Source organism: Dromiciops gliroides, chromosome 6 (assembly GCF_019393635.1).
Source record: "Dromiciops gliroides isolate mDroGli1 chromosome 6, mDroGli1.pri, whole genome shotgun sequence".
Lineage (NCBI taxonomy): Eukaryota > Metazoa > Chordata > Mammalia > Microbiotheria > Microbiotheriidae > Dromiciops > Dromiciops gliroides.
In genome coordinates this window covers 141193967-141220233 of record NC_057866.1, presented here as the reverse complement: position 1 = coordinate 141220233, position 26267 = coordinate 141193967, and the positions used below count along the sequence as shown (strand labels likewise).

The 26267-nt window shown below is 38.4% G+C and overlaps 1 protein-coding gene across 1 annotated transcript in view; it reads right to left on the bottom strand.

Annotated features, from left to right (window-relative positions):
• Window positions 1–9689: 9689 nt before the first annotated feature.
• LOC122732101 (UPF0462 protein C4orf33 homolog) overlaps window positions 9690–26267 on the bottom strand; it is a 71289-nt gene continuing 54711 nt past the window's right edge. Inside the window, exons 7-8 of the mRNA XM_043972269.1 lie at window positions 11713–11912; window positions 9690–9790 (exon numbers count right to left, since the gene is read on the bottom strand). Coding sequence (XP_043828204.1) covers window positions 9703–9790; window positions 11713–11912 — 288 coding nt within the window. The 3' untranslated portion in view covers window positions 9690–9702. The remainder of the gene's footprint in view (window positions 9791–11712; window positions 11913–26267) is intronic.

The window sequence follows — 26267 nt, the reverse complement described above, 5'->3', positions numbered from 1 at the left end:
TAGTAAAGGAAGTGGTGTTCTTGTGTAGTAAGATCAAAGAACAATAAATATGGGAAGGCCATTTGCTCCACTGGTATCTTTGTAATGTCAAGAGATCTATAGGAAACCCCCATCCCCCTCAGCATGAGGGGTAGACTCCTGTGGAAAGTTTTCAGGAGGACAAGGACGAGAATCATACTAGAGGAAAAAAAGAGATGAAATGCAATCCATATTACTAAATAAAGTACCCACATTGATGAAATAACATCCATCAAAAGATCCAATTATTTTCATTATTCACATTACTAATTTATCATTATCTTTATTCATAGTAGTACAGTGGCCAGAATTGTATTTTAAAAGATTACTACCCTTTGTGGACTGAGGAGATAATATTTGTAAAGTGCTTAACAGTGTCTGGCACATAGTAAGCACTTAACAAATGTTTGTTCCCTTCTGTCCCCCAGACATCAATATATCCTTGAAGAACACATCATATAAACTGAACTAAGAGAAAACATTGTGATTCAAAACATTGCCCACAATTACCCAGACATAACATTGATTGAAAAAAATTAAGAATATTTTTAAAAGATTTTGCCATGGGGCAGCTAGGTGGTACAGTGGATAAAGCACCGGCCCTGGATTCAGGAAGGACCTGAGTTCAAATCCAGACTCAGACACTTGACACTTACTAGCTGTGTGACCCTAGGCAAGTCACTTAACCCCCATTGCCCCACAAAACAAAAAAATAAAACAAAACCAAAAAAAAGATTTTGCCATATCAAATAAACATATTCTCCGTGTGGAACAGAATGAAAAGCTTTCAAAATACAGGAACCAAAAAGAAGAAATCAAAATCATCTAGAAACAGGATAAGGCATATATTCTACTCATCATCCTCCTTGTTGCTGGAGCTGTCCAAAGGATGATTTCAATGATCCTTCAGAAGATAGGCTTACATATTAATACTTTTATTCAAATGCAAAATACATTTATTTTATACACCTGTGCAGAAGAGTGCAGAAAATTAAATATGAAAAAATAATAGCAGGATAGTGACTTGTTTCAGCATCATTTCTAGCTGAACTCAATCAATATCAGAATCAATAATATCAGAAGAAATTTTTTTCTATAGCAATTATGCTTATATAGTGATACTCCTTAAGATTTGTCAGTAATTATAAACAATTTATCAAAGAGCAGAAGTATTTCAATTTCAAAAAAGGCAGTGATGATGGCAGCCCCTATTGACTATGCCAGAGAGATCATGGAGCTCACAGAGGAAGAAAGTGTTTTAACCTTTATTTCAGCAGATAGAAAATGATGCAGTATTCTATTATCCCAAATGACAAGTGATTTATTGGAATGGTTTCTTTTCCTCCAAACTGTTTTAAACTATTTTTTTCTTCAATTGCACTGATTCTTCACCTTATTGCATGTACCAGACTCTGAGTGTTTGAATGCTAATTAAAAAAAAAAATACCATTCTTAGCTCTAGAGATCTTCCCTTTAGTGCCATAGCAAAAAACTTAGCTTAACCCCATTATGTGTTCAGGGCAGCTTTTATTTAAGGCACCTTTCTTACCCAGCTTTATTTGTATTACCAGTGCTTGGCACATAGTAAGTATTTAATAAATGCTAGTTGACTAATTGACTGACCCAGCACTGAACACAAACCAATTAAGAAGGAAGTAATTTCTCCCCTCACTGCCCCTAGTAATTTTCTAAAATCCCTTCTTGAGGAAACCATTGTAAACATAATATCATGGATTTAGAAAGGGAAAGGACCTTAAAAGATCATGTAGCTCAAACTAATCATGTAATAGATGAGAAATCAAATAGTCAAGTTAGAAAAGTAGCTTGTCCAAAGTCACAAAAGATCTTAAGATTATCGACTTGGAGCTGGAAGCTTCCTTAGAGAGATCATGTAGGTCATCCCCTTAATTTAATAGATAAGGAAACCGAGGTCCCCTGGATTAAGCAACTTCAAATACAGCTATCCCCTCCACATCCAGGGGGTTGGGGCACAGCACTCCCACCCCCAACCCCTACAATTTGAAAAATCCATGTGAAATGTTTTGGCCCTTCCTTTGTACCAGAAGAGAATTCTGATTTTTTTTTAATTTTTATTTTATGGGGTGTTTACAATATCTTATTATAAAATTTGGGTTGAGTATTTGGTCATAGGCAATATGTAAGTCAATGTTAAGTAAAAATGCTGTATGGAAAAGAACTTTTTCTGTACTGTCTGCTGGCCTTCATGTGTTGTCTGTGACTACTACAAACTCCCCAAAAGTTTCCATTTAACTTCTTTTGCTGACCCTTGATATATCAAAACAACAATGGGGAAAGTTGTGATGTGGAATAGTGAATAAAGAGCCAAGATTTGAACCAAGGCCATCTGTTCCTAAATCTAGGGAGTAAGGTGGAGTGGTAGGTAGAGCCTAGATCAGGAGTCAGAAAGAGCTAAATAAATTCAAATCTGTTCTTACTAGTTTTGTGACCCTGGGAAAGTCACAACCTCTGTCTACCTTGATTTCTTTATCTATAAAATAAGGATAATAATAGCACCTACCTCTTCAGTTTGTTGTGAGGATCACCAAATGAGATAATAGTTATTATAGAGCACTTTGCAAACCTTAAAGCTCTATATAAATATAAGCCATCTTTACTATTTATTACTAAATCTAGCACTCTTCCCACTATACCATGATGTCTCCATAATTCCCAGCTTCCCAAATAGGAGTCAATGAGGCAGAGATATAATCCAGTTTCTCTATATGTTAAAAAAAAATGGCTGAATAACATGACCTCTAAGGACCCTTCCTGCTGTAAAGTGATAATCCTATTTTGACTTCAAGCTTAAGAGGAAAAAAATTTTATTTGAAAGCAGCACTCTGCCTACATGTACATTAAAATTCTTTCTTTTTTTTCAGGGCAATGAGGATTAAGTGACTTGCCCAGGGTCACACAGCTAGTGTCAACTGTCTGAGTTCAGATTTGAACTCAGGTCCTCCTGAATCCAGGTTTGGTGTTTTATCCACTGTACCACCTAGCTGCCCCCTAATTGAAGTTATTTCTGAGGCAGCACAGGGATGGAAGTCAGTTTAGTGAGGTTGGGATGATTATAGATGTGCCATTTCTCAGGCTTGTAGGTAGAAGCTTATACTGAATATGAGGCTGTTCATTACATCATAGTTGACCATAAAACTATATGAAGAGTGGCTTCGCTAAAGGTTCTAAGATGAGGATAAAACTTTTCCTCACAATGTTCTTCTCTAATGCAAAGATAACAGCCTCATACTTTAGGCCACCCTTGGAATGGTAGGTTCTTATTAAACTTTTAGATAGTGGATCAGTGGGAAGGGGGTCCAGAGTGCTGAGTCAGTGCTTTCCAACTTTGATACCTTCTTGACAAATTGCTCAGATTCCAGTGGCTAATGAGCCATTGTTATCTGTGCTCTGGAAATGTACAAATTGAGTTCTGGGAGACAAAAGATTGCCCCTCTAGGAAGTTTCCCTTGATCAATCCTCCTTTATACTCCTGTTGCAGAGAAAAATAAGGATAATATATGTGAATGAAGGAGGCCTCAAGGGGATAGCAAGCTGTGAAAGGGAGGCGTGCGGTTACATAGCTACTATATGATGGGGGAAATGTGATGGACTGATATCCAAGTATTAGATTGGGAATCAGGAGAGCTGGATGTTACTAACTCACTGTGTAGTCTGAGCTAAATCACTTAACCTCTCTGATCTTAAAACATGAGGAGACTGAAGTAGGTAATCTCCAAAATCTATTAAGGCTGGAAAATTATGACTCTATACATATAAAGTTAGTTAGTTTACATACATGGGTATCCAGCAATCTGGATTGTAGAGTTTGGGGTATTAATCAAATGGATCAAATGAGATTTTGTAAAGTAAGCCTAATCACTATATAAATGTTAACCATTATTAAATTACAGACAAGATTTCATATAATATCTAATAATTATTAATATATTCTCTAGATCCTTTTTTGAATAACCTTGTTGCTGACTCTAGATAATAATTGTTATTATTTTATAGCTAACATTTATATGGCACTATATCCAGCATTATACTAAACAAAGTACAATTATTATCTCATTTGATCCTCACAATAATCCTGGGAAGTAGGTGCTATTATTATTCCCAGTTTACAAATAAGAAAACTGAGGCAACACCAGGCCTGGTACTCTATCCACTTCATCACCTTGACCAAATATTAAATTCTACTATTATCCCCACTTGAAAATAATATCTCATAAAATTACTGAGTTGAAAGGGATCTCGGCCCACAGGGAAATCAAACTGTGCAAACCCTTTGATCTAGTAATACCACTACAAGGTCTATATCCTAAAGAGATCATAAAAAAAGGGAAAAGGACCTACATGCACAAAAATATTAATAATAGCTCTTTTTGTGGTGGCAAAGAATTGGACATTGAGGGAATGTGCATCAATTGGGGAATGGCTGAACACGTTTTGGTATATAAATGTAGTGGAATACTATTGTGCTATAAGAAATGATGAGCAGGCAGATTTCAGAAAAACCTGGAAAGACTTAGGTGAACTGATACTGAGTGAAGTGAGCAGAACCAGGAGAACATTGTACACAGTATCAGCAACATTGTACAATGATCAACTATGATAGACTTAGCTCTTCTCAGAAATACAATGATGCAAAACAATTCCAAAACACTCATGATAGAAAATTCCATCCACATCCAGAAAAAGAACTATGGAGTCTGAATGCAGATTGAAACATACTATTTTCACTTTTTTTGTTTTGTTTTGTTTTTAATGGTTTTTCCCTTTTGTTCTGTTCTTTCACAACATGACTAATGTGGAAATATGTTTAACATGATTATACATGTATAGCCTATATCAGATCACTTGCCTTCTTGGCTGGGAGAAGGGAAAAATTTGGAACTCAAAATCTTATAAAAATGAATGTTGAAAACTATCTTTACATGTAATTAGGGGGAAGATAAAATACTATTTAAAAAAGAAAAAGGGCCCTCAGAAGCTATCCAGATATATCTGAGAATTCCCATATAGCCATAGTTTGATGCATCCTAAACCAGATTCTTCTAAGGCATAAGCCACTATGTGCCATGGTGATATAGTGACAGCATTCATCCACTGATCTTAATAACTTGCTTTATCATTGTATATTTCACCCTAGACTCATAACTTAAGTCATTGCTCACCAAGAAAAACCACAGCATCATCAAAGCTGGAGCACGGGCTTTGGTCCATGATACAAGATAATAACTAGGATAAAATAGATACCGCCAAAATATCTACCAACAGTGACAAACAGGAATCCTTATTATATGGCCTTCCCCCAGGAAGCTTATAGTTTATAGGTTTGAGGGTGGGAGAGAATATGACATGTATTCAAATATGTGTAATAAGAAGTCAAGTGTGACAGGGCAAAGGAGAGCTAGGCAAAGTGCTCTTGGCAAATCTGAAGAGTGAGAAAACTTCATGAAAGAAGTAGTTATTCATTTTGAGTCTTAAAGGAAGACATGGGCCATATGGAATTAATTTATTGCATGTGGCTCTTCACTAACTTTGTGTTATTGAGATGCTTGAATACAGGGTGTCCCAAAAGTCTTGGTGCAGTTTTAAGTTTGTGGTGTTTTGTGTTTTTTTTTTTAAGTTAAAATGTACCGAGACTTTTCAGCTACCTTATATAAACTGTCTTATGATAATAAAAATAATAAGGTCATAAAGCAGCCTGCTTTTCCTCAATCACCATACTATAGATACTATAAAAGTGGAGCATTGTAGATTGGTTGTGCAGCCAGAAAACCTGACATTCAGTCCTATTGCAGACACTGGAGAAATCACTTAATAATAATAATAGCTAATAATACCTATTTATATAGTGCTTACTATGTGCCAAGCGCCTTATAATTATTATCTCATATGATCCTCACAATAACCCTACAAAGTAGGTGCTGTTATTATCCCCATTTTAAAAGATGAGGAAACTGAGTGCCCAGGATCACACAAGCAATAAGTGTCTGAGGCCAGATTTAAACTAAATTCTTCCTGATTCCAGACCCAATGCTCTACCCACTGCACCACCTAGATGCCTGGGTGTGTCTGTACTTCTGTGTCTAGCTTTGCTCTTCTATAAAATAGCCTACCTGTAACATGAACATAAGCTTGTTCTAAGGAAAACGCTTCAGAAATGACAAATGAGTTATTATGAAACTTGAGAAAGGTCAGCCCTTCCTAAGTATCCCCGAAATTTTCTTGAGATTTCTTAAATATTAAATATCCCCTCCCAGAAACCTGCCAAATTATGATTGCTCTTTCAGTGCATGGAAGCACAGAGCTGGAAGAGATCATCTGCTCCAACCAGCTCCCTTTTTTTAGATGAAGAAACTGAGGCACGGGAAAGTAAAGAAATGTACCCAAGGTCTCACAGTTAGTATGTGTCAAAACTGGATTTTGATCCTAAGTCCTCAGACTCCAAATCTTGAGTTCTTTCCACATGGCCATATTTAGTCTTCTTTACTTCTTAATGTTCAAAGAATGTCATTGTATAACAATGTCATTTTATGTGCATCTGATCCAATGGAACAAGTGCTAAACGTGAAGTCAGAAGTTGTTGTTCACCCATTTCAGACTCTCTGTGACCCCATTTGAGGCTTTCTTAGCAAAGATACATGTCTTGCTTCAGCTCACTTTACAGATGGAGAAACTGAGGCAAACAGGGTTATGTGGCTTACCCAGAGTCACACAAATCTGAGGCCAGATTTGAACTCCAGAAGATGTCTTCCTAACTCCAAGCCCAGTGTTCTATCATGTAGCTGATCCATGAAGTCAGAAGTCAGGTTCAAATACCAGTTCTGCCATTTAGTTCCAATATGGAAGTGGGTTTCAGTTTTATCATTTATAAAATGAAGGACTTATACTAGACATTCTTTCTAATCTAGAATGTAATATCCTGGAAGACAGGGACTATTTCACTTTTGTCTTCCTACCTGCTCTGTCTGACACAGTGTCCCTGGCATACAAAGGTACTTAATAAATGATGATTGATTGATAAATATTTCCACCTCCCAATTCATCTTCAGAAAAACATCAAGAGGGCCTGTGTGAAAGCTCCTTGAAATTTCTCTTTTGGAATCTCTTTCAGTTTTTTCCCAGCCATTTGTAGTGATGCCCCCCTCCATCAGTTGCTTTCAAAGGACAGCCTTGAGTTTAGGAGCAGGTGTCAGGGTAGACAGATGCTGTACCCATCCTTCCTCCTGCCAGGGTTGGTGTGTTCTTATATCCATGAGTCCAATTCACAGCCATTAAATAAAGCGAACATTTGTAGTCTTAACGATTAAGAAAGGAGCAGGCGATTCAAAGTAAAGACCCTCCCTGCATTTAGGCATGTTTTAAAAATCCCAGGAATATTGTAATGAGCCTGTGCTTAGGAGAGAGCATTGTGCAAGTTAATGTAAGTAATGAACCTTTCATGTGAAATGATGTAGTGTCACAACTCATTTGCATCCCACTTAAAGTGTAATTAAGTTTCCCTGACAGCATGGCTTATGGCTGAAAGAACAGACCTGGCTGCTAAATTAATCCAGAGTCTCTCAGTTAATAACTCTCTACAAAGAAAACTTTATACACACTTTCCTTTAAAGTTCCCAAGACCTCGTTTAAGGTGGGCTAGTCATACATACAGTGAGAGTAAGAGATAACAGATGGATAGCCTCAGTGAGGTACTGGTATTTGCAAATGTTAGAAGACCTAAGAAGACTTGTAACTGTGGAGCAACTGAGTTTTCACCCCAGGCTCACAAATTGAAAGGGACTGAATTTAGAAAGTGCTGCATTTAGAACATGATGAATATAAAATCTAGCAGCAGAAACTTACTAGCTGTGTGGCCTTTGGCAAATCACATAACCTCTGTTTACCTCAGTTTCCTCATCTGTGAAATAGGGATAATAGGGTTGTAAGGATAAAATGAGATGATATTTACAAAGCACTTTGCAAACTTTAAAGCACTTTAAAAGTGCTAGTTATTATTATGGACACTGACACCACTTACAGACCTTTAGAATCTAACACTTAGCTAACAAGAAAAAATGGCTAAAATTGGAAGCTACCAGACAGCTAGTTTGGGTAATCCCTTTTCCAATGCCATCCTGTTCCTAATCCCTGGGGCAGCTTCCCCAACAACAATTTTATACAGGTGTCCTGGCATCTTGGTCTCTCCCCACACTGCCACCACCAGTATGAACTCATGTCCTACCTATCCTGCTCCACCTCAATTGAATTTATTTCCTGCCCTTAGAACCGCACCCCACCCAGGCCTGTTGGTGGTTCTTGCCCCTGGTTGAAAAAAAATCCTAATTATGACTCTCTCTAGAAAACAGCTTCTAGGGGCAGCTAGATGGCGCAGTGGTTAAAGCACCGGCCCTGGATTCAGGAGTACCTGAGTTCAAATCCGGCCTCAGACACTTGACACTTACTAGCTGTGTGACCGTGGGCAAGTCACTTAACCCCAATTGCCTCACTAAAAAAAAAAAAAAAAAAAAAAAAAAAACCAGCTTCTAGGGAGTTGTGTATATTCTATGGGGGGTTGTATAAATATGGTAAATAGGGGCAACTAGGTGATGCAGTGGATAGAGCACCGGCCCTGAAGTCAGGAGTACCTGAGTTCAAATCAGGCCTCAGACACTTAACACTTACTAGCTGTGTGACCCTGGGCAAGTCACTTAACCCCAATTGCCTCACTTAAAAAAAAATATGGTGAATAAAGAATCAAGTGAGGGGCAGCTAGCTAGGTGGCAAAGTGGATAAAGTACCAGCCCTGGATTCAGGAGGACCTGAGTTTAAATCCAGTCTCAGACACTTTGATACTTATTAGCTGTGTGACCCTGGGAAAGTCACTTAACCCTCATTGCCCTGGAAGAAGAAGAAGGAGGAGGAGAAGAAGAATCAAGTGAGTAGAAAGAGAATAAGTAGAAGCTTTCTAGGAATTCACCTTGACAGAAGAGATAGGTAGAGAACTTCTATTTAAAATAGTAGACATTGCTTTACAAGGTGCTAACAAAGGTCATGGATGTCTGGTCCAAGATAGTCTTCACAGGATGAGAAAGGCCAAACCAGAAGGCAAACAGTGCTCACCAATTAGAATCCTCTGATCCAAGTTTCTCATCCCCTATTAACAACCAAGACTCTGCTAAAGCAAGCAGCTCTATACTTCTCCACCCCAACCCTAGTCTCTTCTCTCTAACTAGATTTAAAAATGAGGGCTCCCTATCATCCGTACCCCAGCTCCATGTCTCCCAACTGGGAGGGGTAAACCTAGATTATTGGAGTCACTAAGAGAGAAAGTGAAGTTCTGTAGCAGAAGGGTGGAGCTATTCTCTCTGGAGTCTGCACTCTATCAGTCTCCCCATGGCCCAGGAATCACTTTGGCACCCTTTAAAATTCTCTATCCTGCCTTGGGCAAAGCCTCCCTTGGTTATAATATTTAGTTTTATTGATGTTCAGTGTTCATATAGATGTTTAATTTCCCATATATTGTGACATTATTGGCAGCAGTAATGGATTAAGATTTCCTTTTCCATGATACAATCAAGGGGCAAAGGGGTGAGCTGAGTTGGGATCTGCTCCATGGCTTTTTCAGGTCTCTTTGAAACAATTGCCGTGAGCTAGAAAGGCAGCTGAACAAATCTAAGGCCACAGCTTTGAATGGGGCTGTTCCCAGTCTTCTCCCATCACCCACTTCAGATCAAAGGTTTTGAAATACTCCAGGCGATGGCTTCAGGATTTAAAAAAAAAAAAAGGAAGAAAGAAAAAAATAGGTTTTAATCATATCACCCCAAACTCTAGGTACTTAATAAAAATGAAGAAATTTTGAAGAAACAGTTTTCTGAATGGCTAAAGCACAAATTATCCAACAAAGTGAGTGAAAAGTCTTGCCTAGTACTGACTTAATCTTGGACTCTGACATGCTCTGGTCAATTCCATTCCATTCAATCCAACATTTACCAAGTGGCTACTCTGTGCAACACACTATGCTAGGCATTGAAGATACAAAGACAAAAATGAAACTGTCCCTGCCTTCAAGAAACTTACATACTTCCCCAGGAAACAAAATACAGTTAGGCTAAAAAAAAAAAACACAAGGAAATTTGAGGAGGAAAAGAACACTAACTTTGGAGGGGCTCAGGAAAGGCTTCAAGGTGAAGTTGGCACCTCAACAGAGCCATGAAGGGAGATTAAGATTCAGAAAAGTAGAGGCAAAGAGAGGCAACACTCTAGATACAGGGTAAGGTCTGTGCTCTAAGCTCTGAAGGTTTACATACTTACATATGACACCAGTTTTTCCTCTTTCAGCAAGGTCTTTCACTGCTTTGTATTGCTTGTGAGAATGTATTTTGTTTCAAATATCAGTTCAGTAAAGGTGAGCTTCCTTCCTCCTCCAGTGGCTGCCTAAACAGTGAAACTAAACTATTCCTTACCTGAAAGATGATTCACAAGGAGTATCACTGAACCCATATAGTGTTTCCCTAGATAAGAGTGCCCTATAGTCAATCAATAAGTATTTAGTAAGCACCTCCTACTTGCCAGCCCCTGTACTAGCTAGCCATTGAGGATACAAGTATAAATACAAGGTAATTTAAGAGAGAAGGCACTAGCATTTGGGAGAATTAGGAAAGATTTCATCCTAATACATCAAATTGCCTCAAGTTAAGGTACCCTGTAAATTTCTCAATCATTAAGGTGACTGATAAAATGTGTGAAAGTTTCATTGTGAATTTATTAAGCGGCTTTTTTATTTGTTTTAAGGTTGGGAAGTGATAGAGTGAACTAAAATATATTATTGGGGAATCTTAGTTTTACTTTCTAAAAAGTTTGAGGCAGCTAGGTGACAAAGTAAATAAAGTGCCAGACTTGGAGTCAGGAGGACCTGGATTTAAATATAGCCTCAGATTCTTACTAGCTATGTGACCCTGGGCAAGTCACTTAACCCTATTTGCCCTCAGTTTTCTCATCTATAAAATAAACTGGAGAAGGAGATGGTAAGCCATTCCAGTATCTTTGCCAAGAAGACCTCAAACAGGGTCACAAAGAGTCAGACATAACCAAAACAAATGAAAAACAATAAAAAATTTGAAATATATAAAATTATATGTAAATGTACTCAGCATGTTTTCCATAAACTATAATGTGAACTTACATTTATATAGTACCTAATACAGCATCTGACACATATTAGGTCCTTAATAGATGTTTATTTAGTATTACTTTCTTCCCAACAGCCTTGTAGAGTAATATCAGCATTCTTATCCAGTTTACAGATGAAGAAATTGGTTCAATGAGATTAAAGGAGTTGCCCAAAATCACATAGCCAATTTTGAAGAACTGAGACTCAAACTCAGATCTTCTGTCTCCAAATTGAGTGTTTATTCCACTACACCTTTTTCTTTATACAAGGGCACATACTCTCTAATAGGAGTATAACTGAAATTTCATTTCTATGTTGCAATCATCCATCCACAATAAGAAAGATTTAACTCTTTTCTTAAAATCACAAAGAAGCTATTTTAGTTAATTAAACTACTCAAAAGAATTTCTAATCTTGCCTTATGATAATAGTCTCACAAATTCTACTCTCTCTGCACCAGTTGAATTGACAACCAAAAAGAATACTAAATCAAATGATCATTAGATACTCACAAATTGGGTCCTTGTCCAGTTGCAATCTCTTCATGGGGTATTGGATAAAGAGCTTCATAAGTTCTTCTATCCTCTGACCCATGGATGGCATATAAATTCAACTTGTCAATACCAGGTGGAAAAAATTCCCAAGGAAGAAGTGTAATTCCATTCCATTCATCCCCACCTATGTCAGCTCTAAAATTTAAATCCAGCTCTTTCTTACATGTGATGAGCATGACAGTAGGTAGAGAAAGGGAAAAAGAGAGATGAACATTTAAATCAATATCATTTAAAATGTAATATATCTCACAACTAGGATTAAAAAGGAAGTTGTCAATTGGGTAGAAAAATATCTGATATTTGACATATAGGAAACCATTAAGAATTTATAAGACCAAGATCCATTTAGTGATGATAAGTGATCAAAGGACGTGAACAAATAGTCCTCAAAAGAAAAAATACAAAATACAAACAACCACATGAAAGACTGCTCCAAGTTATGAATAATAAGATAAATGAAAATTAAAACAACTTTGAGCTTTCATCTCACACCCAGAAAATTGGCAAAGATGAAAATGGAATTAATGTTGAGGCAGCTGAAATAATAACAGGCACATTAATAACTCTTGGTGAAGCTATAAATTGGTTTAGCAATAAGTATTAAGTATCTACTATGTGGCAGGCATTGTACTAAGCATTAGGGATATAAAAAGAGTCAAAAGACAATCCATGCCCTAGAGGAGCTCACAATCTAATGGGAGAGATAGCAAGTGAACAAATAAAAACCTATGGGGGGGGGGAGGTGAGCTATATACAGGATAAATAGGAAAAGATTAAGAGAAGACAATAGAAGCTAGAATTTTAGCTGTGATTTGAAGGAAACCAGAGAAGCCAGGAGGTAGCAATGAGAAGGGAGAGCATTCCAAGCACGGAGAACAGCCACATAAAATTCCCAGCCCCAAGAGATTGAGCATCTTATTTGCAGAACAGCAAGAAGACCAATGTTACAGAATCAAAAAGTACATGGGGGGGGCAGCTAGGTGGCGCAGTGTTTAGAGCACTGGCCCTGCATTCAGTAGGACCCGAGTTCAAATCTGACCTCAGACACTTAACAATTACTAGCTGTGTGACCCTGGGCAAGTCACTTAACCCCAATTGCCTCACCAGAAACAAAACAAAACAAAAAGTACATGGGGGCAGTTTGAGCAAGGTATAAGAAGACTGAAAAGATTGCAGGGGACACAGCTGTGTTAGGAAGGGCTTTGAATGCCAGAGGATTTCCATTCTGGAAAGTCTGACTATAATCATTCTGGAGAGTCCATAAGCAGTACTTTTAAGAGAGAATTTCTTCAGGGGCAGCTAGGTGGCACAGTGGATAGAGCACCAGCCCTGGAGTCAGGAGGACCTGAGTTAAAATCCAACCTCAGACATTTGACACTATGTGACCCTGAGCAAGTCACTTAACCCTCATTGCCCTGCCAAAAACAATAATGATAATAATAATTATTATTATTATATGTGTCAATATTTCATGATACCACAATAACAATAACTCATATTTCTATAGGGCTCTAAGTTTATAAGTATTTTTCTCCAAATACTAAAAAGTAGGAAGTGCCATTATTATCCCCATTTTATAGATAAGGAGACAGAGTCCCAGAGGGATTATGCCGTCTGCCCAAGATTATACTCTTTGCTTACAATAACCAAAAATTTAGTTTCAAAGCCAAGATCACAAACCAAGTTTCCCATCTTCAAGCCTAGCATTCTTATACCTCAATGTGTCCAAAATGTGAAACTTAAAATACAAAAACACTAGGTCTTACCCCTAAGATTAAATTTCATATGTACTCATTTAGCTCCTAAAAACATCTTGAAAACAAATCAGTACAATTAATTCAAAAGTAACTAAATGTGACAAGCGCACAGTAATCACATGGTAAATGCTTGTTCCTGGAATTAAGTACACACTAATCACATGCTAAGTGGATGACATTAATTGAATTACAGAGGAAGGAACTACATGAGCCTTACTCTAGTTCTATGAGGGTGAGAATGTATTTTGTTTCAAATATCAGTTCAGTAAAATATGATCTTCCTTGCTCCTTCAGGGGCTGCCTAAACAGTGAAATACTTGAAGGGTTGTTGTATGGAAGAGGAAATGGTCTTGTACCACTTGGTCTGAGAATGCAAAGCTAGGAATGAAGGATGGAAGTCACTAAGACCCAAATTTAGGTTTAATTTTAAAAGGAAGTGACTTAACAATGAGAGCTATTCATTAACATAACAACCGGCCCCAGAAAGCAATGGCTTCCAACACACTGCAGGTCTTAAACAGAAAGTCTGATGGCTTCTTTTTTTCTTCTTCTTTTTTTTTATTGCAGGGCAATGAGGGTTAAGTGACTTGCCCAGGGTCACACAGCTATAAGTATCAAGTGTCTGAGGTCAAATTTGAACTCAGGTCCTCCTGAATCCAGGACTGTTGCTTTATCCACTGCGCCACCTAGCTGCCCCAAGTCTGATGGCTTCTTGTTGGGAAGTGTAGAAAGGCCTCTTGTTATGTATAGATTGGACTGGATTCTGACGTCCCTTCTAACTCTGAAAGCCTGGGACTCTGGCAAATATTTGACATTCCTTGAATTACTGAAGGTGGCAGAAATCGGCCTATATCAAGTTCCTTGATGAATGAGCATGTATTTTTCTTACAAGCCTCCTTTCAGAAAATGCACTCTTCTTTCTTTATCCATTGGCTAATCACTTATTTTTCCCCACAAACAGCACCCCTCTTTCTAATCCACCTATTTCTGTTGAGGATACGACTATCCTCTCCCAGGTTGTTAGTGTTACCCTCTTCCCCCTCTCCTTGCAAAAAGCAAAAAGTATTTACTCTATATTTACGTTTTATATATGTTGTATTTATCTATCCTTCAAATGAGATAATATTTGTAAAAAGTGCTCAGCACAGTATCTAGCACATGGTAGGCCTTATATAAATGCACAGTGAATGAATGACAATCTTTCTATCTAAATTAATCTCCTCAAACTCTATAACATTTTTACCAAAGCAAGACTTAAAATCCAGAACACGAGCAATCATCTGTCAGGAAAAAAAATTGACATTGATTAGCTGAGCTCATTTTTAGCAGACTGCCTATTCTCTTTCTTCAAGTCATAATATCAACGATGCACTTGGGAAAGAATGTAACACCTCCAATATGGAGATCAAAATTCCTCTCATCTAAACTTGCAACTGTGGAATCAATCCCTACAGGACTGTGTGCCTTTTTTCTTGAAGGATACAGACAGCTGAAAATGAAGGGTTTATTAGTACTTTAATATTGAAGCAGACCTCCCAGGTGGCAGGAACAGTTCAGTAAACTTTTAATAGAAGAGTCACATTAAAAGAGGAGGCCCCAAGGTATCATTCTTAATTTAAAGGGTATGATCATTTCAGAGCTAAGGAAGCTGCCTTATATAGGAAGTTCATAGGACAGGGACATCATTTTGTTTCTAAGAGATATGGTGGGGCAGAGGGTGGTACATGCATGTAGTCAGGTGACACAATTACCCCACTCCACTCAAAGTAACCAACAATATGCTAAGTTCTGATAACTTTGTCAGGTAAGGAGACAAATTCATTGAATCAAGGTGTGAATAAGGTCTACTAATCAGTCAATAGACATTTTGAATAAGTGGAACAGAAAATCTGTTCAGATGAGTTGAAAGACTTGATCACAATCCGTGGGTCTTCAAAAATATAAAAGATCAGTTCAAAACTCTAGAGATTCAAGTGTCTGGCAGGTGGAAAGAGAGAGTAACCTCTGAGAAGAAATCCCTTGGCATAAGGCAGGAAGAATGCCTTGCCCTTGGTCTTGACATCAGCCTCAGTCTCCTTTCCTCCTCCTTGACCAGAGAAGGGCATTGTGAACTTCAGAGGAACTGAGGATTTTGTCTTTTCATAAATTACCTTGCAGCATCCCCAAAATAGCAGTTGTGGAATACCAAAATCTAAAGAATAAAAATTAAATATTCACTCAAAAACATTAGGAGAGATGCATGGAAGAAATGAGTAAATACTGTCTAAGGCCATACTATAGTTGATTCCACTATGACATATTCACATGACTAGTGGTCAATGAAATACAGAATAGCAGAGACTGTCACCCACAAAGAATTGTACAGGAAATGTGATGTGAAATATATTTAACCACCAGAGGATGATACTCCTAACCTTCTCAGTAATGAGTGTCTTGGAAGAACAAAGAGTTCAGTGTCACTGTTTTATAGAATACATAGAAGGGAGTAGAGACAGTTGCTGGCTCAGTGGATAGAGTACTTGTCCGCCAGTTAGGAAGATGTGAGTTCAAATCTAGCCTCAGACACTTTCTAGCTATGTGATCTTTGGCAAGTCACTTAACCACTGATTGCCTGATAAAAGGATTCACCAGGTCCACTAGAGAAGGAAATGGCAAATCACTTCAGTATCTTTGCCAAGAAAACCCCATGGACAGTTAGTAGACATAGTCATGAAGGATTAGACATGACTGAACAACTGAACAACAAGAAGTAAGGGAGTAAGCCTGACTGTAGGCTTAAGTTGGAAGCCTGACGAGGTAGGAAAAGGCTGGTTATAAAGGGATTTAAAAGCCAAACAGGGCTTTTAATAGAAAGATACTAGAGTTTACCAAATAGGGAATTCAACAGTAGGGCATCACCATCCAACTTGCAGCTGAAACTGTTATTCAATATGCTCTCTCCTCTTATTACCTACCAACTTCATAGGGTTGTTGTAAGATAAAATATGTAAAGAATTTTGTAAACCTTAAACTACTATACCAATGCTAGCTATTATTATCATTAGAATCTGAAATCCTTGAGATGAGATTTTTTTCTATAGCTATCCCTAGTAAGCTCTTAATAAATGGCTTTTTCATCCATTTATTCATTCATTTATGTTGTGCTATATTATCATCCTCGTTTTAAAGATTGGGAAGAAAGGCTTAGGAAGATTAAGGGACTTGCTCATGGTCACACAGCCAGGAAATCTCAAAGGCAGTATTCAAACCTAGGTGTTCCTGATTCCAAATGCAGTTCTCTATGTATTATGTTATACTATTTCTCAGGGCATAAATAGGTTAATGAGAGGGAGAATAATGACTTTTATAGCACCTTAAGGCTCACAAAGTATTTTACATATATTTTTGATCCTCAAAATAATCACTGGAGGTAGGTGATATTATAGGGGGAAACTGAGGCTCAGATTAATTAATTGCCCAGGGTCACACAGCTAGTGTCAGAGGAAGATTTCAAACCTAGGTCTGACTCACTCCAAAGAGAATATTCTATCCACAAGAAGAAAGTATACCTTTTGGATACATACCTGACAGATATAATAGACTATTTCCTTGTTTAAGATTAACAGTTGGCCTCAGCTGAGATTTTCCTTTGGCTCTAAAAATTGCCCTTCTGCTTTTGTATGCAGAGGGGCCTCAGATCAATTTCTTTCTGGAATAGATTCCTCCAGGAAAAGGAAAATCCTTTACTTGTGGTTAGTTGCTTGAATACCTCTCCATATTCTTCCCTGTCAAGCTTTAGAGATTTTATTTATTCTTGATAGAATGCACTTACTGTTGTGGTCATGGCCTTTTTCATTCCAAACCCCTATTTGCTGTGCCTTAAAGAATAAAATGTCTTTAGGTGGAAATTTCTCATGCTGGTTGTTGGGCCAGAAATGATCAATTGGGTGAGATAATGGTTAGGAAGGGAATAGGAAAGAGGGTCATGTACTTCATCTTTAAGAACTTAGTTCTCCAGTTCATCCTTGTTACATTTCTAAGTGAAATGGGACAGCTTTCAAAGTTAAGTTTGATTTACTTAATCTCTACTTAAGAAGCCATTATAACTACAATTATGTCAAAGAAACTAAGACTGAGACACTAGAATTCTGATAAAGTAACCACTCTTGACTTGAAATGTACCTCCTTCCTATCAGCAGAAAAGTATCAGACTAGATGTGGTAGTTTGTTTTCCTTAACTATATTTTCTTTGTTGCTAAGAATGAATGGTGGGTGTTTTTTATTTGAGTCTTTGGGGTGGGGGGGGTTGTCATTGTGCTATGATAGTAATATTTTTTAAAGAATAAAGGGGGAAAAATTAAAGAAATAATAGTGGAGGGGGCAGCTAGGTGGTGCAGTGGATAAAGCACTGGCCTTGGATTCAGGAGGACCTGAGTTCAAATCCAGTCTCAGACACTTGACACTTACTAGCTGTGTGACCCTGGGCAAGTCATTTAACCTTCATTGCCCCACCAAAAAAAAAAAAAAAAAAAAAGGAAATAGTAGAATAAAAAGCCTTAAGTGATATGAATATAATCATGTTAAAGTTACACACTAAGCAGAAAGCTGAAAGCTAAAGTTCTTCCCTTTCATACTAATTCTTTGTCTTTCACAGAGCAACAACTAGACTCTGGCACTTGACAATAGAAGACATCCTTCAACAAAACAAAAAAATGGGAATGGTCCTTCATATGCTCTTTAACAACTAATTTCTCCTACACAAGAAAACTATACATGATTATCAAAATTATAACACACTTCCCCTGCCTCCAACACACCCAAATAAAATTTAAAATGTCAGTATACCCATGCTTTAATGCCCTGGGGTTAACTCTCTCTAGCAGAATCATTATCTCAATTGCATAATTTGTGAAGGCTCAGTGATTTCATCAGTATAAGGAACTCCCTGTGTGGGCAACCCCTACAGCAATATAGATTGCAATTGGTATATGACTTGATAGATAAATTCTAGGGACTTGCGTAAGGCCCAAAGAGGTGCACTAGCTAGCCCAGGGTCACAGGCTAGGAACTAAATGTGAGGCCAGGACTTCGTGACTCTAAGCCCAGAACCATAGCCACTACTTCCCTCACAGTATTATGAGTACAGTGGTTACTAAGACAGTTCTATTACAGGTATTTTAGCTTAACGCAAGAGTTGAGACTTTTTTTTTTCCTGTGATCTCAGGCTCTGTGGTGCAGAAATGAAGTGTTTCCATTAATTCCTTCAAAAAACATAAAAGAAAAGAGCAAAGCAATCTACTGCTCTGAAATTTCTCTCTCAATCATTCTGTGTGTATGTGTTTCTCTGTCTCTCTGTTTATATCTATCCATCTGTCTCTATTTATGTCTCTTGCTGTCTCTCTGTATTTGTCTGTCTCTGTATCTGTCCATCTCTGTCTGTCTCTTCCTCCATCCTGTCCCCCTACCTCAATTTAGCCCATTGGCCCAGAGGTATAATTAAGGAGGGATGGTAGTTTACATTTAGCATGAAATAGCACAGAGGACAGTCTGACCTTGGGTCACTAACACTAGAATTTGAGGCAGCAGATTGTGCTTCAGCAAATGACACTGGGTGTAGTGTCATGCAGCACAAGCAGTGGAGAACCATGAGGTGAGTAAGTCAAGTTTAGTAGTTGCCTTAGGAAGAAGGGCCACTTTCCACAAGTTTCAAAACCCTGGAACAAAGTTTTCATTTTGGGCTCTGAGATAGCCTTAATTACAATAAGCAAATTCATCCAGTGCCAGATGGATGGATGGATGAATGGATAGATGGGTGGATAGATAGATAGATAGATAGATAGATAGATAGATAGATAGATAGATAGATAGATAGATAGATAGATAGATAATCATTTTATTGAAAGTGACTTCCCAGGCATTATTTTTTTTCCATTTTGGGGGGTCCCCCTCCCAAAGAAAATTATGTACAGAGGTTGAAATTAGATTTCACTATAGAGGATTTATAATCAACCTAATATAATCATTTCAATTAAACATGGGAGCAAACTTGTTACAGAAGTTATCTTTCAGCCAACTCAATTGTTTTTATATTGTAAACGAATGTATTATTATTACTATTCCACTCATTTTGGTTTCCCATTGGTAACTTTAAATAGTAGGAATAGAAATAGAAAAACTACATTTTCAAAAGCCATCTTTTTTTTTTATTATTGCAGGGACATTTTCTCTAAGTTCTGACAATTCATTTTGCCAGCTCACTAATTCTAAATGTGAAATCAAAACAAATGGCCAATATTCTCCCAATGCCTAGCTAAGAAGAGCCCTTGGTTTGGAATCAGCAGAAATGGGGTTGAATATTATTGCATGATAATAAAGGCATATAGTGCTCCTCACTCTAACTTCACTGAGCTCCTTTAGGTTACAAGAATTAAAAAGAATTTTCTGATTATAATTCAAATAAAAGGGACAGTATAGTGGAAAGCATATATTGATGGCATCTGAGTCAAAAAGCCCTGAGTTCAAGTCCTATTCCACTCCCTTAGACGAACCCTCCATAAATTGTAAAGTAGGTACCACCCCTTGATCAAGGTAATTTCCTGATCAGAGTTCCCAATAACAATGAAATAACAGATCTAATCCAAGCTTTGCCCTCCTGCCCCACTCCAACCCCCAAAGGCGGGGGGGGGGGCACCTGAATTAGGCTAATAAATTCTAAAAGACAAAAAAGAAAAAATAATTTCAAAAGGAAGACTTTAAAAATGTTTGAGGGCTTCTCTCCTTAACTTGCTGGATGTGTCCAAACTTCAAAACCCCATTTGAGGTTTTTTTGACAAAGATACTGGAGTGGTTTGCCATTTCCTTCTCCAGCTCATTTTACAGATGAGGAAACTGAGTTAAATGATTTGCCCAGGGTCACACAGCTAATAAGTGTCCGAGGTTAGAGGTCAGATTTGAACTCAGGAAGATCCATCTTCCTGACTCCAGGCCCAGCACTCCAATAGTACCACAAGTAGCTGTCCATTTACATCACATAAATTTGAGGTCATCACGCTAAAGAGCTGACCTACTCCCTTCCCTCCCTTCCCTCCAAGCAGCACAGTAGCCAAAGACCAGAAGATGGTAGCAGAGAGCAGCACCCAGCAGCCAGGATATCCAGTTGCTGAAATGTCCCACAACAGAGGTATCTGCCAGTAAAGATACCCATTTCCTCTAAGCAGAGGTATGTCAGAGAATAAAAAGCATCAGAGTCTCTTAGCAAAGAAAGAAACTTTCCCTCTGGTACCACCTAAGGATTTTAATTAGTAGCTCTGAAGTACTAGAAGCATGAATTAGCCAAGATACATTTGTGTGCCCTGTCCACATGTAATCCCACAGTCTATTCCACAATGTGTTTCACTTCTTTTCCTCAGCTATATCCATATTCCTACCTACAAATACTCCTCCCAGATGTTCAGATGGTACAGAAGCTAGGGCTAAAGCAGATATTTCTTTGGCTGACTATGAGACACACTAGGTCCACTTTCTTGGGTATAAATAAATCCTGGCCTATAGAGCTAAAAGGGAATGCTCAGTTAGCTTTATGGCAGGGCCCACCATGAAAACATCCCCATGAGCAGTAACAGGGCTCTAAAGCTGTTAAGTCCTTACCAATGATAAATAAAAACAGAGAAAGGTCAGCAAAAGCTTTTTTTTTTCTCCACTTACTGTAACGAAGCCTTTGACAGAAGCCCAGGAAATGTATGCCCATGGGTTTCTGATTAATTGGAGAGCAGTACACCCATGGAACCAATTTACAAGTGATTTGCAGGCATGCTGGCATTACTGAAATAAACGCACCATTACAATGATTTATGCTACTCGTCCCAACACAAATGATAAAGTGAAATTTACAATCCTTAATTACCAGCATGAAAAATGGGGAGGGGGAGAAAGAAAGCAAAGATTGGCAATTTGCAAATGTGTCAGTAAGGCGTGATAGGCACATCCATTGGCTTTATTTATTTTTTAAGTATGACCATAAGATCTGTAAGGAGAAGAAATACAGGTATCTGGAGTTAGCATCAAATCCCAAAACTGTTTAAGGCAAATTCACTTGGTAGTGGGGAAGATCTCAGAGAAAGACTGACCTTGGAGTTCTTGTTCTTGGATCTATATGTTCTGATATCTGGAGTAACCCAGGGAATTTTTCTACAACTTCCTCTTATTGAAGAAATAGTGATTTGTCAATTCCACAAAGCAATTAATGGGGGGAGGAAGTAGGGTGGGGCTATGTCAAGGAGAAAGTCACTTGTTTTACCTCTTTTTTTTTTTTTTTGGCAGGACAATGAGGGCTAAGTGACTTGCCCAGGGTCACACAGCTAGTAAGTGTCAAGTATCTGAGGTCATATTTGAACTCAGGTCCTCCTGGATCCAGGGATGGTGCTTTATCCACTGTGCCACCTAGCTGCCCCCTAACTCTTTATTCTTGATAACTAGATGCTAGGCAGAGTTATTTCTACCTGCTGAAGAGATAGAAGAGTTGTCAGTGGACTCTGCAAGACTTGAGGCAGGGGGCAGCTAGGTGGCATAGTGGATAAAGCACCGGCCCTGGATTCAGGAGTTCCTGAGTTCAAATCCAGCCTCAGACACTTGACACTTACTAGCTGTGTGACCCTGGGCAAGTCACTTAACCCCCATTGCCCTAACCCCCCCCCAAAAAAAAACCAAAAAAAAACCCTTGAGGCAAAACCCTCATTTTTCTATTCTAATTACGACTCCAAGTATGATGCATTGTTTTCCCTTGGTGAGGTTGGGTGAAAGTGGGGAAAGAAAGGATACTAATCTTCCCAAATCATCATCTCCTACATTTAAACTTTATATGTTGTGGGGCAGCTGGGTGTAGCAGTAGATAAAGCACCAGCCCTGGATTCAGGAGGACCTGAGTTCAAATCCAGCCTCAGACACTTGACACTTACTAGTTGTGTGACCCTGGGCAAGTCACTTAACCCTCATGGCCCCACAAAAAACAAACACAATAAAACACACTCAAAAAAAACCTTTAGATGTTGGTATATGTGATTCTTAAAACAATTAATAAAAATTTAGTAAGAGGTATAAAAGGAAATGGCGGGACAACTCACAGCTTGGTTTAAAATTCTGATCCTACCACATTATTTGTGTGATCACGAAGAAATAACTGAACCACTCTGAGTCTATTTCATCATCCATATAATGGGGATAATAATGGAGATAATAATACCTGTAACACCTATTTCCAGTGCTTATCATAAAACTCAGATGCTCTAATACAGGGTATCCCCAAAATCTTAGTGCAGTTTAGCCTAATAAAGCTCAAACTGTACATGCAAAGTCCTCTGAGGCTTTAAAGTACTATATAAATGTCCATTTTTATGATGATTATGCCATAATGCTATGATCTGATTCCTACATTACATTTAAAAAACAGCTATGTGTATACTTTTAAAAAAATTAAAGCTCTATATGAATTCCTATTATCATTATTGGGGGTGGTTCATATAGATAGATGGGTTGAATAAGAACTCAATGAATGACTAGACCCAGAGTGGTGATGGATCAATATCAACCTTGAGGGAGGACTTCAGAAGAATACCCCAGGGCTCTCTGATAGGCCCTGTTCTATTTGAGATTTTGTCAATAACTTGAATAAAAGCTTACATGGCATGCTTTTCAAATGTGCAAATGTCACAAACCTTGGAGGGAAAACTAATACATCAGATGAGAAGATTAAAATTCCAAGAAAACCTGACAGGCTGGCACATTGGACCAAATTTAATAAGAGAAAATATAATAGAGAAAATATAAAGCCCTATACTCAGGCTCAGGGTAGGAAAGGTGTGACTATACAGCTTATGTGAAAAGGACCTGGGGAAGCCATTCTGGGAAGCAATTTAGAAATATGACCAAAAAAATCACCTTTAAACAGTAATACCACTAGTAGGCCTCTACCCCAAAGAGATCAAAGAGGAAAAAAGTACAAAAATATTTATAGCATCTCTTTTATTGTACAAAAATCTGGAAACAAAAAGGTTGCCCATCAATTGGAGAGTGGCTGAACAAGTTGTGTCATGGGAATATAATGGAATATTATTATATCATAAGAAATGACAGAAGTGGAATAGGCTGCCCTTTTTCCTGGTTGAAATAATAATCACAATATAGCGTTTTAAAGTTTTCATGTTTCACATACAGTTGTCTTTCATCTGAGCAATAAAGTAGATACTGCAGGTATTAGTATCTCCATTTTTATGGGTGCAAAAACTGAGATACAGAGAGGTTAAATGATTTTTCCATGGTTACACACTACTGTCAGAAGTAGGCTTTGAACCTACATTTTATTAATTCTAGGTCCAAAACATGATCTGCTCTACCAAGCTGCCTTTATACCATGTTATCTCTGAAGAAAATTTCACCCAAGATTATGCAAAAAAAAAAATACTTTAAAATCTTTGGAAAGGAAATATAGCAAATCCAGCCTCTCAAACTTACTAATTATGTGAGCACAGACAAGTCACTGTTTTTTCTTTAAGTCTCAGTTTCTAATTCTGTAAAATAGGCATAATAATACCTATATAAAGTACCAGGGCATGGAGCCAAGATGGTGGAGGAAAGACATTAAACACACAGAGCTCCTGATACAATCACCCCAAAAACAGCAATAAAAGAACCCCTGGAGCAGAAAAACACACAAAAATATGGGCTGAGATTATTCTCCGGCTATAGATAGATTTCAGGGGGGCATGCTGTGCCATGAGTAAAGTCTAACCCCGCAATCACGCCATCAGACACACCAGACACACTGCCAAAGGAATTTACCCCAAAACCTCTGAATCAGCTACAGCACCACTGTCTTCTAGAACTGAGCATTCAGTTGGGTGAGAGGGCTGAATGGCTGGCCAGGGAGAAAGTGCAGGGTTACCAGCAGGACAGGGGGAGGAATCAGCTGTCCCACCCCAGCAGGGATCCAGGAAGAAATCCTGAGCTGTGGGAGGCCCAGGTTGGGGAGGGGCGCAGGCTCATCGAAGCTAAGAACCACACCACAGAAAGCTTTGCTGGTTGGTTGTTTATTAAGTAGGCTTGAGGTTATCTCTGGACCAAAGAACAGGCCAGATGAGAGTAAAACCTGCCCACCCTCAAACCAAAATACCTGGAATCCTCTGAATCTGGGAACAGGAGTGGAGCTGAGAAGCAGCCCTACCCCCACCCTCAGTGGAGAGTTTAAAATCAAGTAAAAGATGAGCAAGCAAAGAAAGTTCAGAATTATAGAAAGCTTCTTCAGTGATAAGGAAGATCAAGGTACAGCCTCAGATGAAGAAATCAACCACAGGGCTCCTACATCCAAAGCTTCCAAGAAAAATATTAATTGGTCTCAGGCCATGGAAGCTGTCAAAAGGGACTTTGAAGAGAAAGTAGGAGAGATAGAAGGAAGATGTAGAGAGAAGGAGGAAAGAATGGAAAGAGAACTGAGAGCGATGCAACAAAGTCATGAGAAAAAAGTCAACAGTTTGAAAAGCCAAATGGAAAAGGAGATTAAAAAACTGTCTGATGGGGGCAGCTAGGTGGCATAGTGGATAGAGCACCGGCCCTGGATTCAGGAGGACCTGAGTTCAAATCCGGCCTCAGACACTTAACACTTACTAGCTGTGTGACCCTGGGCAAGTCACTTAACCCCAATTGCCTCACTAAAAAAAAACAACTGTCTGATGAAAATAATTGCCTAAGAATTAGGACTGAACAAATGGAAGCTAGTAACCTTATAAGAAACCAAAACACGGTAAAGCAAATCCAATTGAATGAAAAAATAGAAGGCAATGTGAAATATCTCCTTGGAAAAACAGTTGACCTGAAAAACAAATCCAGGAGAGATAATTTGAAAATCATTGGGCTACCTGACACCATCCTCCAAGAGATTGTGAGGGGAAATTGCCCTGATATTCTAGAAGCAGAAGCTAAAATAGGAATTGAAAGAATCCACCAATCATCTCCTGAAAGAGATCCCAAAAGGAAAACCTCCAGGAATATTATAGCTGAATTCCAGAACTCCCAGGTCAAGGAGAAAATATTGCAAGCAGCTAGAAAAAAGGAATTCAAATACTGTGGAGCTCTAATAAGGATAAAGCAAGATCTAGCAGCTTCTATATTAAAGGACTGGAGGGCATGGAATATGATATCCCAGAGTACAAAGGAACTGGGACTACAGCCAAAAATCACGTACCCAGCAAAACTCTGTATTATCTTTCAGAGGAAAAAATGGGATTTCAATGAAAAAGAGGACTTTCAGGCATTTGTGATGAAAAGACCTGAACTGAATAGAAAATTTGACATTCAAATACAAGACCCTGGAGAATCATAAAAAGGTAAACAGGAAAAAGAAATGAGGGACATTAAAAGGTTAAACTGTTTACAGTCATACATGAGAAAATAATACTTACAACTCATAAGAATTTTTTCAGCAAAGAATACACAGAGGACAAAGGTCTGAACTGAATATGAAGGGATGGTATTTGTAAAGCATTTATTTTGTGTGTATCCTTGTTCTTTGTGGAGCAAGCAAGGTGGCTTGTCTGGTGTCTGGGGCCGGATTTGGGCTCTGGGCCTCCTGGGCCCAGGGCTGGTGCTTTGTCCACTGTGCCACCTAGTTAACCCACAATGACATCTTTAAAATAGGGTTGAGGGGTAGGAGGAATAGACTAGGGGAGAAGGGAGGGAAGAGGTGGAATGGGGAGAGGTAGCTCACATGAAGGAAACAAGACAAAAGCC